The following is an 11,764-nucleotide window of genomic DNA, read 5'->3' as shown; positions in this document are numbered from 1 at the left end:
CTCCTGGTTAAATCCTGCTAACATATTTGTATGGGCCGTCCTAGCAGCAGGAGGCTCCTTGCATTCTGCTTGTTTCGTTGCTTTTACTCCATGATCCAAAGAATAGATGCACAGCAAGCTATGATTATCCACATCCAGCAGGCGCTTATAAAAAGGGAAGGGGGAGATGTGGGAAGAGCTCAGGCGATCTATCTCAGTGCTGCAGCTGAAGCAACGCTGTGAGTACACTCCAGCGAACAGACTTCCTTGGCACACCAGGAAGTGGCAACGCCCGCCTGACAAATCTCCAGGAGCCACCTACTCTTAGCCCCGACCCTCATGCCCACTGGATAACATAGCAAGCGTGTCCCTATTGCATTGGCTGCTTACCCCTTTATATACGGCTGTACTTCCTCAATAAACTTGGATCTGTGTCTCTGAACCTGGTCCCCGGAGTCGTGCATGCAGATGCCCCAGCGCGTTGGGCTCCGTCGTCCTCACCCCCAGGGGACCCCCTGCTTCAGTATAGAGGTAAAACTCCAATGACTATAGGAATGAAGAGAAGCCTGCTTTGTCCTTGGGGGTCAGATCTGGGACAAGCACCTCATGAGCACCTATGGGGAGGCCAGGATGAGGTGCTCTGAGATCACAGGAACACTAAGCGAGCGAAGAGATGAGGGCTCAGACCGGCCATCCCAGGTAGTTAGTTCACACCCAGCATCTCAGACTCTTTGGATGCTCAAAGGGTACATCACCTAGGACTCCTCCATCTGAAGGAGGGACCAGAGTACCTGAAGAAGACATGCAGCTCAGTACAGGGTGGAGATCAATTGCCCAAGGCAGCACAGAGCACAACGAAGAGCACAACAAAGAACAAGCCCAAATGCAAATCCGAGGTGTCTGGCCAGATGCCAGACTGCTGAGTAGCATGGCCTTGGTGAGTGTGTGGAGCCAAGGTGGACAGCCCCAAAGAACTTGCAGGAGAACCCTACAGAGCACTGTGGGCAAGGGGAGGACTCCCTAATCCCTCTCTACAAGTGACAATACCACTATAACTTAATTAACATCATCTTCAAAGGTTTGGGGTTTTTTTGCATTATTTTCATGTGTTTAGTATGTGTGGGAGCACTCGCTCCTCGAAACCGCACATACTTCTGAATCCTGCTCGCAGCACCAAGAATTCGAGCAAGTTCCTCCTCGGACCTCGCTCACTATACTAACGTTGGGAGTACAGGTCCCGATCCTGCCCTACTACTCCAACTGTCAGGTCCAAGCCCCTCTGCTAGGGGCAAGACCTTCTCGGACACTGGGTGGTAGATGGAGAAGCCATGAGAAGTTGAGTAAAGGGAAGAGAAGGTAGTATTTTCAATGCTTCAAGAACTTAATGTCAGAATTAAGTTTGTCCCAGAGTACAATTAGCAAGAACTTTGTAAATGTAGACATACAAAAGGAGAGGTTTAAAGCACCCTTAGGATAAAAGGCTAGAAACCTAAGGCCCTGATGGTTTGGGCATTCCTTATTTTGGTTTTTGTTGTTCCATTTCCTGACACTTTTAAAAGGTTGTTGAATCTCTGAATGAACTCATAAAAGAATGGTAGCAGCCTTCATTGCTCCCAGAGAAGAGAACTGGATACTTGGGTGTAGAGCTAGGAGGGAGATTTATTTTTTGTTGCATATGTTTTGAAATTTTACACAATATCTACTGTTACCTATTCAAAAATGATTAATTTCAAGACCATTGAGTGCATGATAGCAAAATTATTGGGGGTGGGGAGGAATTCCCCACCACCCTGTTAGTATCAAGCCTGTCTTTCCCTAAAAAAAAAAAGTTCTCTTTTATTTAAATAAATATATGTTACACAATTATCAATATCTAAAATGAAACTATTGTCAATGTAAGAAACGTCTACACCTGTAAATAATTTTAAAAATATATTTGTATTGATTTCAGAGAAGAAAGGAGAGGGAGAGAAATAGAAACATCACTGATGAGAGAATCATTGATCAGCTGCCTCCTGCTTGCCCCACACTGGGGATCAAACCCATAACCCGAGCATATGGCCTGACTGGGAATCCAACCATGACCTCCTGGTCCATAGGTCAACACTCAACCACTGAGCCATGCTGGCCAGCCTCCTGTTGATAATTTTTATGACTCCATTTGAGCCAAACTGATGCCAATTGCCGGGAAGCAGAATCTCAACAGATTGAGAAAATGCTCCTGAGAATGGCAGTTTTGCAACTTATTTTATACATTAGAATAAAAGGAGGAGCTGTAAGGAGGATTACATAAAATTCATTGGTAATAGATTAAGGGGGCAGGAGAAAGCAAAGCGGGGAAGTCTCTGAGATTAGATAAAAAGCAAAACGGTGGGTACAGGATAGTTAACATCTCTAGCACGGAGAGGTGGTATTTGGGCAATAAGATAACAATGTGGTCTCATGCTCTGGTTGTGCAATTGTACCTTAGAGGGGCCTGGAAAAGATAAATACTCTGGAATTTCCAAGGTATGTTATCTTAGTTGCACTAAGTCAATAGACAGGCTCACTCAAAGGTAAAGATTAATCTTTGTCAAGGAAGCTACAGGCCTAGGATGTGACCACCAGCCATGACCCACTTTGAGTTAGGAATTTTAATGTTCAGACCATCCTATGTGGTTACTTTCCGTCTCTGAGTTTGTAAGGCCCGTCATGCAGGCCTCCCTTGCACTTGTCAGCTTTGGTATGTGGCCCCCTTTTCATCCGCACTATTTAAAAAGGAGAAAAATGCAGTCACAACTTTTCCTCAATTTCTCTATCTTTTTCCATTTTGTCTGCTTAGGCTCCATGGAACCCAATAAGAGAGGCGTTAAGAAGGGAGCACAGGTGAAGACAACTAGAAAAGAGAGAGAGGACAAGTCCCGTGGGTCTGGGAAGGGTGAGTATGGAAAGGAGCTCAGGGCAGCCACGTGGCCGCTGAGCTCAGCCATGAGGAAGAACTGTGGTTCCTTTCATCATCCCCAGCTCAACCTGCATCCTTGGTCCCTGCTTCTGCTTGCTCAGCTCCTGGCCTCCTGGGAGGAGGATGCCTGGCATGGGAGTGTTACTGAAGATTCTGGGTCAGGGTGAGCTAGGGAGAGGACAAGAGTTTACATAAACCAGAGCATGAGGAAACAGACTCCCTCCAATAGGGAAAGAGGACCTGGGAGGCAGACACTGCAAGAGAAGTGAAAAGCACAGGCCTGACTTCCCGCAGCTGCTCCACCAACAGTAGTCTCTGCCCCTGTTCTGGCTCTGGCCTCCTCCCAGAAACCCAGAGAAACCTCAACTGAAAAGTCAAGTAAGGAGATACCAGCTCCCTGGTCTCAGGGTAAGAAAAGGAAGTTTTATGAAAAGAAGACAAAGGAAAAAAACCAAAGTCTCATATTGTGCAACAGGTGAAGTCCCACATTGTCCCACCCAGAGGACTCCATGTTTCTGCTTATAATTCCCGGATGAAGCATTTCTTCACGAGGGTAACCAGGTCTCCTGCAGCTTCTGGGGAATGGAGTTCCTCCCTTCTAATTTGCTCAGGGGCAGGGAGGTGTCGAGGAAAAAGATTCCACTGTGAGGGAGAGACCCAGATTCTGGCCCTAACCCTGCCCCCTCTCTAATAATAAAGCCAGAGACCGGCCACAGCTCTGCTCTAGACTTCCTGGGACAAACGAGAGGATACAATCTTCCAGATAGGAATTCAAGGTCTCCCCGCCCCCACCCTCAGAGGGTCACAGGAGTCTCAAGAAGGGGCAGGCTTCCCCTTCACCTGGCTGATGGGTTTTGTGCCCTTCATGAAGCCTCAGTCTTCAATTTCAGCTGCTGATGCAGACCCTCCTCTTGAGATGTCTCACCCATTATCGTCCATCATCTTGGAATGTGTCCACTTCACCCTGGGATTCTCTTTCAGGGTGTTTTGTCTCACTTTCTAGAATGTTCCACTACCTTTCACACTGAGCTGGAGGGAGCCACTGGCGGTGACTCTTTAGTTGGTGATTGTATTAACTTCCTATTGCTGCTGTAAAAATTTACTACAAACTTGATGTCCTAAAACAGCACACATTTGATTCTCTTTAAGTTCTGAAGGTCAGAAGTCCAAAATCTGTTTCACTGAGCTGAAATCAAGGTGTCAACAGGACTGCTTTCCCTCTGGGGCTTGAGGGGAGAGACCATTTCCTTGACTTTTCCCGCTGCATTCTTGCATTTCTTGGCTCCTGGCCTCTTCCTCCATCTTCAAAGCCAGCAGCGTAGCATCTTGCTTCAACTGTCACATTGCCTTCTTGCCTTCTGTCATCAAATCTCTCTCTGCCCCCTCATTTAAGGATACTTATGACTACAGTTAGGGCCCAACCAGATAATCTAGGATAATCTCTCCCTCTCAAAATACTTAACTTGATCACATCTGCAAAGTCCTTTTTGTCATATAAGGTACTATTCACAGGTTCTGGGGATTAGGATGTGGACATTTGGGTGGCCTGCCTAGTGATCTATACCTTGTCTTAGGCTTGGGGGTCACATACTCTGTCTCTCAACCACTTCCCTCAAAATAGAGTTGAGTATCTTTAGCCAAAGACTACATATACCATAACCCTTCAGGCCACCCCAACTTCCTCCATTCATTCCCTTTAGGCCCTAGAACAGTGCCATTCAATGGGACTTTCTGCCATGATGAAAATGTTCTATATTTTTGCTGTCCAACAGGGAGTCAGCCACTAGCCACATGTGGCCAGGGAGTACTTGCAATATGACTAGTGCAACTGAATTATCAATTTAATTGACATGTAAATAGCCACTTATGGCTAGTGGTTAATATATGGAATAGCTCAGATCTAGGCCGATGGAAAGCAGAAGCCAAGACCAGTCAGGCTCTTTTTCTGCTAGCCTCTTCTCACACCATTTTGGATCAGCTCTGCCCCAACTCCTTCTCTCAGTCCCTGTGGAACCTAAAGGAGGTTTCTGGTGGGGCTCTGGGATGGTGGATGGCTGAGGGCAGGGCAAAGAAGGGAAATGTTTGTCCCCAGAGAGGCAGAGTCCCAGTTCCGCTTTTGCATTGGACTACGAACTCTCAAATATTTTACAAGGTTGCCCTCTTTACCCTACTTTCAGAATGAGTTGTCCTTTTTGGCTCCACAGAGGCATGTCACAAGGAGCACAGAAGAAGGGACTAACCTGGGACGTGGTACTGGCTGGAGTTCCACTCTGTCACCCATATGCTGGGTGACCTTCAGCAACTCTCTTCTCAGTCCTTGGCCCTCAGTTTTCATAATACGAGAGGGTTGGATGAGACCGTCTGAGAGGTTCCTCCCAGCTTTAATAGACTACAATTCTGTGTTTTGTAGATCAAAGCTTGATTGTGCACGTAATTCAATCTCAGAGCCCTGTTCTGACTCATGGAATAGTTCTGACTGAAGGGTTATTGAAGGTTACTCCCACAATACTCCAGAACCAAATCTGACTTCTTCTGTCCTCATGATAACACTCCACCTTTGCTTTGGGTTTAGAGAGCTGATCCACTAACTAATCTAATCCACTTCATGGCACTAGGAAGACAGACACAATGCCCATTGTAAGTGAAAAAGCTAGGCTCAGAGAGGGAAAGAGAATGTTCCAGATGTCAGACCCTGTGATGGGTGCTTTACAATCTCTATATATAAAAGCTTAAGCAACTATCCAACCGTTCAACTGCCCGACCGTCCAACTGGTAGCTATGACCGCCAGGGGGCCGACGTTCCAACCAGTAGCTATGACGCCCACTGACCACCAGGGGGCAGACGCTCTACACAGGAGCTGCAGTGCTGCGGTGACTTGGCAACTGCGGTTCTTGGGTGACGCACCCAGAACCAGAGAGGAGGGAGCCCGATTCCAAGGTGCGTCACCCGAGAAACTCCCTCTCGCAATTTGGGACCCCTCGGGGGATGTCAGAGAGCCGGTTTTGGCCCAATAACCACAGGTCAGGCCGAGGGACCCCACTGGTGCATGAATCTATGCACCGGGCCTCTAATAACCTCATAATAGTCCTTGCAAATGGATAATATTGCCCCCACTTTACAGGTGTAAAAATTGAGGTCCAGTAAGGCAAGATGACTTTCTTAGTGATATGCTGATAATAAGTGGAGGCCCATTTTTATGACTCTGAACTACCTCGTCTTGCCTCTATATCATACTGCTGCTGCTATTTACAACTTCTCTACCAGATGTTGAGATGATAACCCTTAGCATCACAGCTATCCTTTCAGATCATCCCCTCATGGTGCTCTCCAAACAGACCTACAAGCCTTAGCAAGTCACGTCATCTCTGTGCCTCTGTTTTCTCATCTGTAAAGTTGGAGGTAAGAATCCCAAATTCATAAGGGTGTTAAAATCCTTGGTTTAAGTATTAAGTGAGATCATGTCTTTAGAGCATTTAGCCCATTTGAAGTCCTCAGTAATTGCTCATTCTTATGGTGTTTGGAAATGGTAGTTTGTCCCTATTAATAACACCAGGCAATTCCCTTTACACCAGATCAAATTAAAACACAAAGAAACTGTATATATTTTTAAGTTTTATTACAAAAACACATGGAATCAACTGCATTACCCATGTATCCGCAATAGCAGAGAAACTGATGGTGGACCATCCCCATGGGGGACATGTGCCCTTTGGCAAAACCAACATAAATTATGAAAATAACACAAAATATAATAACAGCACATAATAAAGATTAAATTGAGAGACGGAACAGGGACTACTGAGAGAAGTAGTGAAGGTGGAGAAGGCGGGTCTCAGAGAAGCGTCAGGCCCAGGTGACCTTCCCTGGAGACCTGCCTCTGTGCCTGGAGCAGCTCAGTTCAGTTCCAGGTCATTCATGTACTCCTGGACCCAGGGCTCACTGGGGTTGGTGCAGATCTGTCTGCCCCTTTTGGTTTGAAATCTGCGGAAGGAGGAATGGATAGATTAGAACGGAATGGGACCTTGTCTGTGGTAGATACCTCCCTCTGCTTGACCACAGTTCCTGTTGGACAGCTCTAGTGGGTGGGAAGACCCTTCTGGGGTGGCTCTGGAAACAGACTCCCTGTAACTTCCACCCTGGATTTAGCTGTGGCCTCAGCTAATTTGGTTCCCAGATTAGGAACCAATGAGTTTTATAATCAACATGACTGTATCTCCCTATTCATTCCCTAGTGCCCCTAGCAATAACCTTTCTATGTGTTTTTCTAAGATGTTTTAAGGATCAGCCCACCTTCTTGTGCTATTTTTTACTTTCCCTAGTTTTCTAGCATCTGGCTCATTTCCTCCCCAGAAATGTCCTCCCCCTGAATCTTGTCCCTTGATTCCCTCCCAGCCCCCTCCCGGATTCAGCAAGTGACTTCATGACCTTGTTCCTTATGACTTTCTGGGGGGCTGCAGCCCTCAGGCCTGTCTCCCTCCTGTTTGATCCTCGCCCTGCCCTGCCCTTGCTTTCCAGAGAAGACCAGAAGTTGATACTCACACCACAGCGGGCTGGGAGCAAAGGCTGCTGGTCTCATAGTAATCCATCACAAAGTCCCGAGGAAGTTTCCGGAGGATGTAGGAGAAGCAGCAGGCAGTGGGAGGGTCGGAACCCACTGGAAAGGAAGGCCGAGGTGAGATCAAAGCTCTACAAGACGCTGCTCCTTTGGCTTTTAGTTATGGATATTCATGGGGCATCTCTGTGGAGCTATGAGAGCCCAAATATGGTCCCTTGTCTAATCCCATCCACCCAGAGTGGGAGTCTTTTTCTGAACATAGGATCCTAAGAGAAGATAATGGAGCTGGATTGGGTCTCAGAGCACACATCTAACTCCATTTAACAGATGAGAAACCAAGACACAGAGAGAGACGGGGACTTTCTTGAACAGGTCTACTGGTTACTGTTTCTTAAGAAAACAGAAACTAGAATGTTACCAAATGTCTAGTAGACACTACATTTAACAGCAGACTACTTAAAAATCTCCCCAGCGCCCTTTTGTCCCACCCCCAGATGCCACTGTTGGACCAGCCCCAACTAGAAAAGTAGGCTCCCTACACTATGGCTCTAGAAGCAGTAGCTGGAATAACGGACTTACTTGGTGCTGAGAGCACTGGAGAGCAGAAGGCCGCCGCTAGCACGAGGAGAGAGAGGACAGTCACACAGAGCTTCATGGTCTTGGCAGAGAAGAGGCTTTCCTGGAGCTGAGACTGAAGAACCCAGAAGCTTCAGAACTCGACTGTGTTCTGTGCTGATGCTGAGCTGGGATCCCCTCTTTATAGGAACTCTGAGGACTGGGACAGAGGTGGGAGCATAGGAGGGCAAGTGGAATTTCCAGGGTAGAGATGATGTCATGGTGCCGATACGGAAACTGAAGTAGCTGAGAGTGAGGAGCTCTGCACAGCTTCTCTTCCCCGGGGCGATGTCATCACGGTGGAAAGGAGGAGGAGGTGGAGGGGAGAAGTGGGCTGCACCCTTGAGGGAAGTGGTACACCAACGGCAGTGACCAAGACCAAGGAGAGAATTGTAAACCCGAGAGGAAGGGTGCAGCATTCACACCTGTGAGAAGGACTTTAGACACGACAACCATGCTGTTCTTGGTGGTTGTCACCTCCAGAAGCTTCATGTCAGTCTTTCTAGAGTTGCCATAAGCCTGGCCCCAAAAAGGAAAGGGGAACTACAACTCCATGTCAGATTTTTGGACCTCCTGCAGGGCTGAGTCACCCTAGTGCCTATATGTTTCTTTGGGTATAAAGAGTTCAGCATGGAATGTGCAGAAGGGCCCAGCAGGACACTGATCTACTTATCGAACAGGCACTGGGCAAGCTGCCTTATACACATAACATCAAATCCTACCTTGACCTGAGCAGGTGTGTGATTATTTCCCGGAGGCAATAAAGATCGAAGAACAGAGGAGAGTTCACTGATAATTTCAAGGCCACAATCTTAAGTGGCAGTGCCAAGATTGAAATGAGATTCTTCTGACTCTAAAATCCACTTACTTTTCACCCTGTTGTCGCAAATATTGAATGTGAACACAAAGGGAGAAGTTATTGCCCACCAGGGACTATGGTACACACAAAGAACCATCTTATTAGGGCTGAATTCAGGACAGGAGTTTGGGTCAGTCTGTCCTAGAACAAAGAGGGGACAGAAGGAAACAGAAGCAAAGATTCCAGTATGTTCACTTGGACCCATAATAGAAAAGGAGAGAAATAAGTAAGAATCAAGTTTGGAAAACCCACATAAAGAATGTTCCTCCATAATTTACGAAGTGATCACCCCAATAAGTCTAGTACCCACTTGAGACATGTATAGTTATTACAATATTATTGACTAATTCTCCATGCTATACTTTACATCCCCATGACTATTTTGTAACTGCCAATTTGTACCTTTTATCCCTTCATCTTTTTTTACTTTTGTAAATTTTATATATATATATATATATATACACACACACACACATATATAACCACTATGCTGTACATCTGAAATGAATATAAAATACTGAATGTCAACTGAAATTGAAAAAGAAAAAATAATGTTCCTCTAATATATAAATGGGATTGGATGTACCTAGCAATGAATTTACCTATGTTATGGATAAAACATGTAATCTAAGCATGTGGGTGTTTCTCAGCCATCCATAGGGGATCCCTTGTATTCATATAAAGCTCTGCCTGGTCCTCTAGCTGCTTTCTGGGAGGACTGCAGTCCTGAGGCCTGAAGTGACCTGAAGGTGATTAGGTGAAGTTCACCAAGGCCAGGAACACAGTAGCACATGCAGAGGGCAAGTGAGGGAATTAGGACGAGTGGATCAATATCTCTATTTACCTTCCAACCGCTCTGACCCACCTGCTCACCCCAGCTCCACATTGCTACCTGCCTCTGCTCCGAGAAAGAAGAATGAAGAGTGAAAACAGGAAACCAGGCCCCCTGGGTGCTGTAGAGGTGTGGGATAGGCGGGGGGCAGAGCAGCATCTTGGGGTACTTCAGAGTCACTAAATAAAGCACAATGTCATCCGACCTCGCATCACTGCCTCCACCATCACCTACACACACCGCAACCCACACACATACAAACTGTTCCTCTTTCCTCAACTTTTTCTATCCTTACCCTTTTCTTTGTGCAAGTCTTGCTTCAAATATTCTGATCTTTACCAAGGCCCCTACCCCCAGCTCTAATGTTCTGAAATCCCTCATATCACATATGCCAGTATCTCTCATGGTCTCTCCTGGTTGGTGGGGTTTCATCTTCATGTATCAAGGACATTACTTTAAGGGAAAGAGGGTGTGTCTTGTGTTCCTTGGGATCTACACAGACTTTGTTATCCATTCCATTTCCATTCAACCCAGTTTAGAAGTCATCCGCTTTTTGTCAGGGAAGGCAGAGCAGAATGAAGTCCCATCCCTCCCCTCAAAGAGCTCTTAGTCTAGTGATGGTGTTGACAGTGACAGAAATAACTATCCCATGAGATGGAATAAAGTAAGTGTCACATCAGAGGTAGAAACAAAATGCCAGAGCTTCCCTTGGCTGTCGACGCATAGTTCCAAATCAAGCCTGAACCCCACTGTGTGCTGAGGAGGAGCCCTTGCTGTGGAGACCTCTGTCTAAATGAGTGGGGTGTGCCGATCTTCAAGCTGTGGAGGGACCTTGAAGATACTCTGGGGCATTAGGAGAACGGTGATAGATAAGAATGGGTGATGAGTCTGCACGGAGCCACACAATGAGTTTGTTGGCATTTGCTTCTTAGCCTTGATTTGATCTTTGGCTCATGGAGGAAAAATGTTTTGTTCATGAAGGTCCCAACAATAATGTTGTGTTCACAGAGAAACAGAGAAATTCAACACCAAGAGCACGAAGGCATGTTAATATGTTTAGCTAAATCAATATGGCCACCAAGATTTACCCATTGAGGCCATTTCTAAACAATAGGTGACAGAGAATGATAGCAAATGCCTCTCGGGTGCACAACAGGAAAGTGCTCATCTTCTCTAGAGAACCTTCCCTGGCCTCTCCTCCAACTGAATTCTGCACCTCCCTCTGTGCTCCTACAGCTCCTGAGCTACCACCATCATATCACCTGAAACATATCTATTTGATCACCTCCCCACTGGAGAGTGAGCCCCCTGGTGCAGAATATATGTTATGCCTATCTCTGTGCACTCAATAGGTGTTCAATAAATACTTGTTTAATAAATGTCCAGAAGCAGCCCAAACTACCAGTTTTAATGGGAGGGGGTGTGATAGGTAACATGGACTCAGGATGTGAACTCCATTTAAGTGAAGTAAGAATGAAGTGGGCATTCTACTCAAAATGTGATTCCCCGGCCCTGATGGGGTGATAATTCCCCTTCTTCCCCTGCCTGCCCTCAACCCACACACCCAGTGGTTTTACTTAGGGGTTACTATTTTAGAACTCACTCTTTCCAGCTCAGGGGTGTGAGAAATTATAGCAGGAGTCCATCATGGCTCCAGGGAGCTCCAAATGCATTCAGTGGGTCACCCGCTCTCTTGTTGCAGGGAAACCTTTCACTTCCCCTCACTTATGGGAACAGAGCTTTCTCCTTCTGTAACCTTAACTGGCACTGTGCTCATAGCTCCATTCTGGGCACTTTCACATCAGTTTTGTCACTTGTCCTCCCAGTCTCTGTAAGCTGCAGGCGGGACTGGCAACCCCTGACCTTTCAAAGGCCCTGGTACTTTTCATTTCCCCCAGGATATCCAAGTCCATGGTTTTATCAGATACCAATCTAGATAACAAAACCTAAAGTAGTTAAAAGACTGGATCAAGGTCACACAG

General features: G+C 46.4%; 1 protein-coding gene across 1 annotated transcript; it reads right to left on the bottom strand.

Annotated features, from left to right (window-relative positions):
- Positions 1 to 6,565: 6,565 nt before the first annotated feature.
- LOC102246902 (C-C motif chemokine 4) lies at positions 6,566 to 8,662 on the bottom strand. Its single transcript, XM_005860220.2, has 3 exons — positions 8,056 to 8,662; positions 7,461 to 7,575; positions 6,566 to 6,902 (listed from the first exon to the last, which is right to left on the bottom strand). The coding sequence occupies exons 1-3, from the start codon at positions 8,129 to 8,131 to the stop codon at positions 6,815 to 6,817; spliced, it is 279 nt and encodes a 92-aa protein (XP_005860282.1). The 5' UTR covers positions 8,132 to 8,662; the 3' UTR covers positions 6,566 to 6,814.
- Between the last annotated feature and the right edge of the window lie 3,102 nt (positions 8,663 to 11,764).

This window comes from Myotis brandtii, unplaced genomic scaffold (assembly GCF_000412655.1).
Source record: "Myotis brandtii unplaced genomic scaffold, ASM41265v1 scaffold1327, whole genome shotgun sequence".
In the NCBI taxonomy this organism is placed as follows: Eukaryota; Metazoa; Chordata; class Mammalia; order Chiroptera; family Vespertilionidae; genus Myotis; species Myotis brandtii.
This window is presented reverse-complemented; position numbering and strand designations above follow the sequence as displayed.

What these genes read in the sequence shown, in the direction of transcription:
- LOC102246902 (XM_005860220.2), bottom strand. Translation starts at nt 8,131, where the DNA reads ATGAAGCTCTGTGTGACTGTCCTCTCTCTCCTCGTGCTAGCGGCGGCC. An exon ending in TCCAGTGCTCTCAGCACCAA is followed by an intron (nt 7,576 to 8,055) that starts GTAAGTCCGTTA and finishes CTTCCTTTCCAG; the next exon opens with TGGGTTCCGACCCTCCCACT. An exon ending in TGCTCCCAGCCCGCTGTGGT is followed by an intron (nt 6,903 to 7,460) that starts GTGAGTATCAAC and finishes CTCCTTCCGCAG; the next exon opens with ATTTCAAACCAAAAGGGGCA.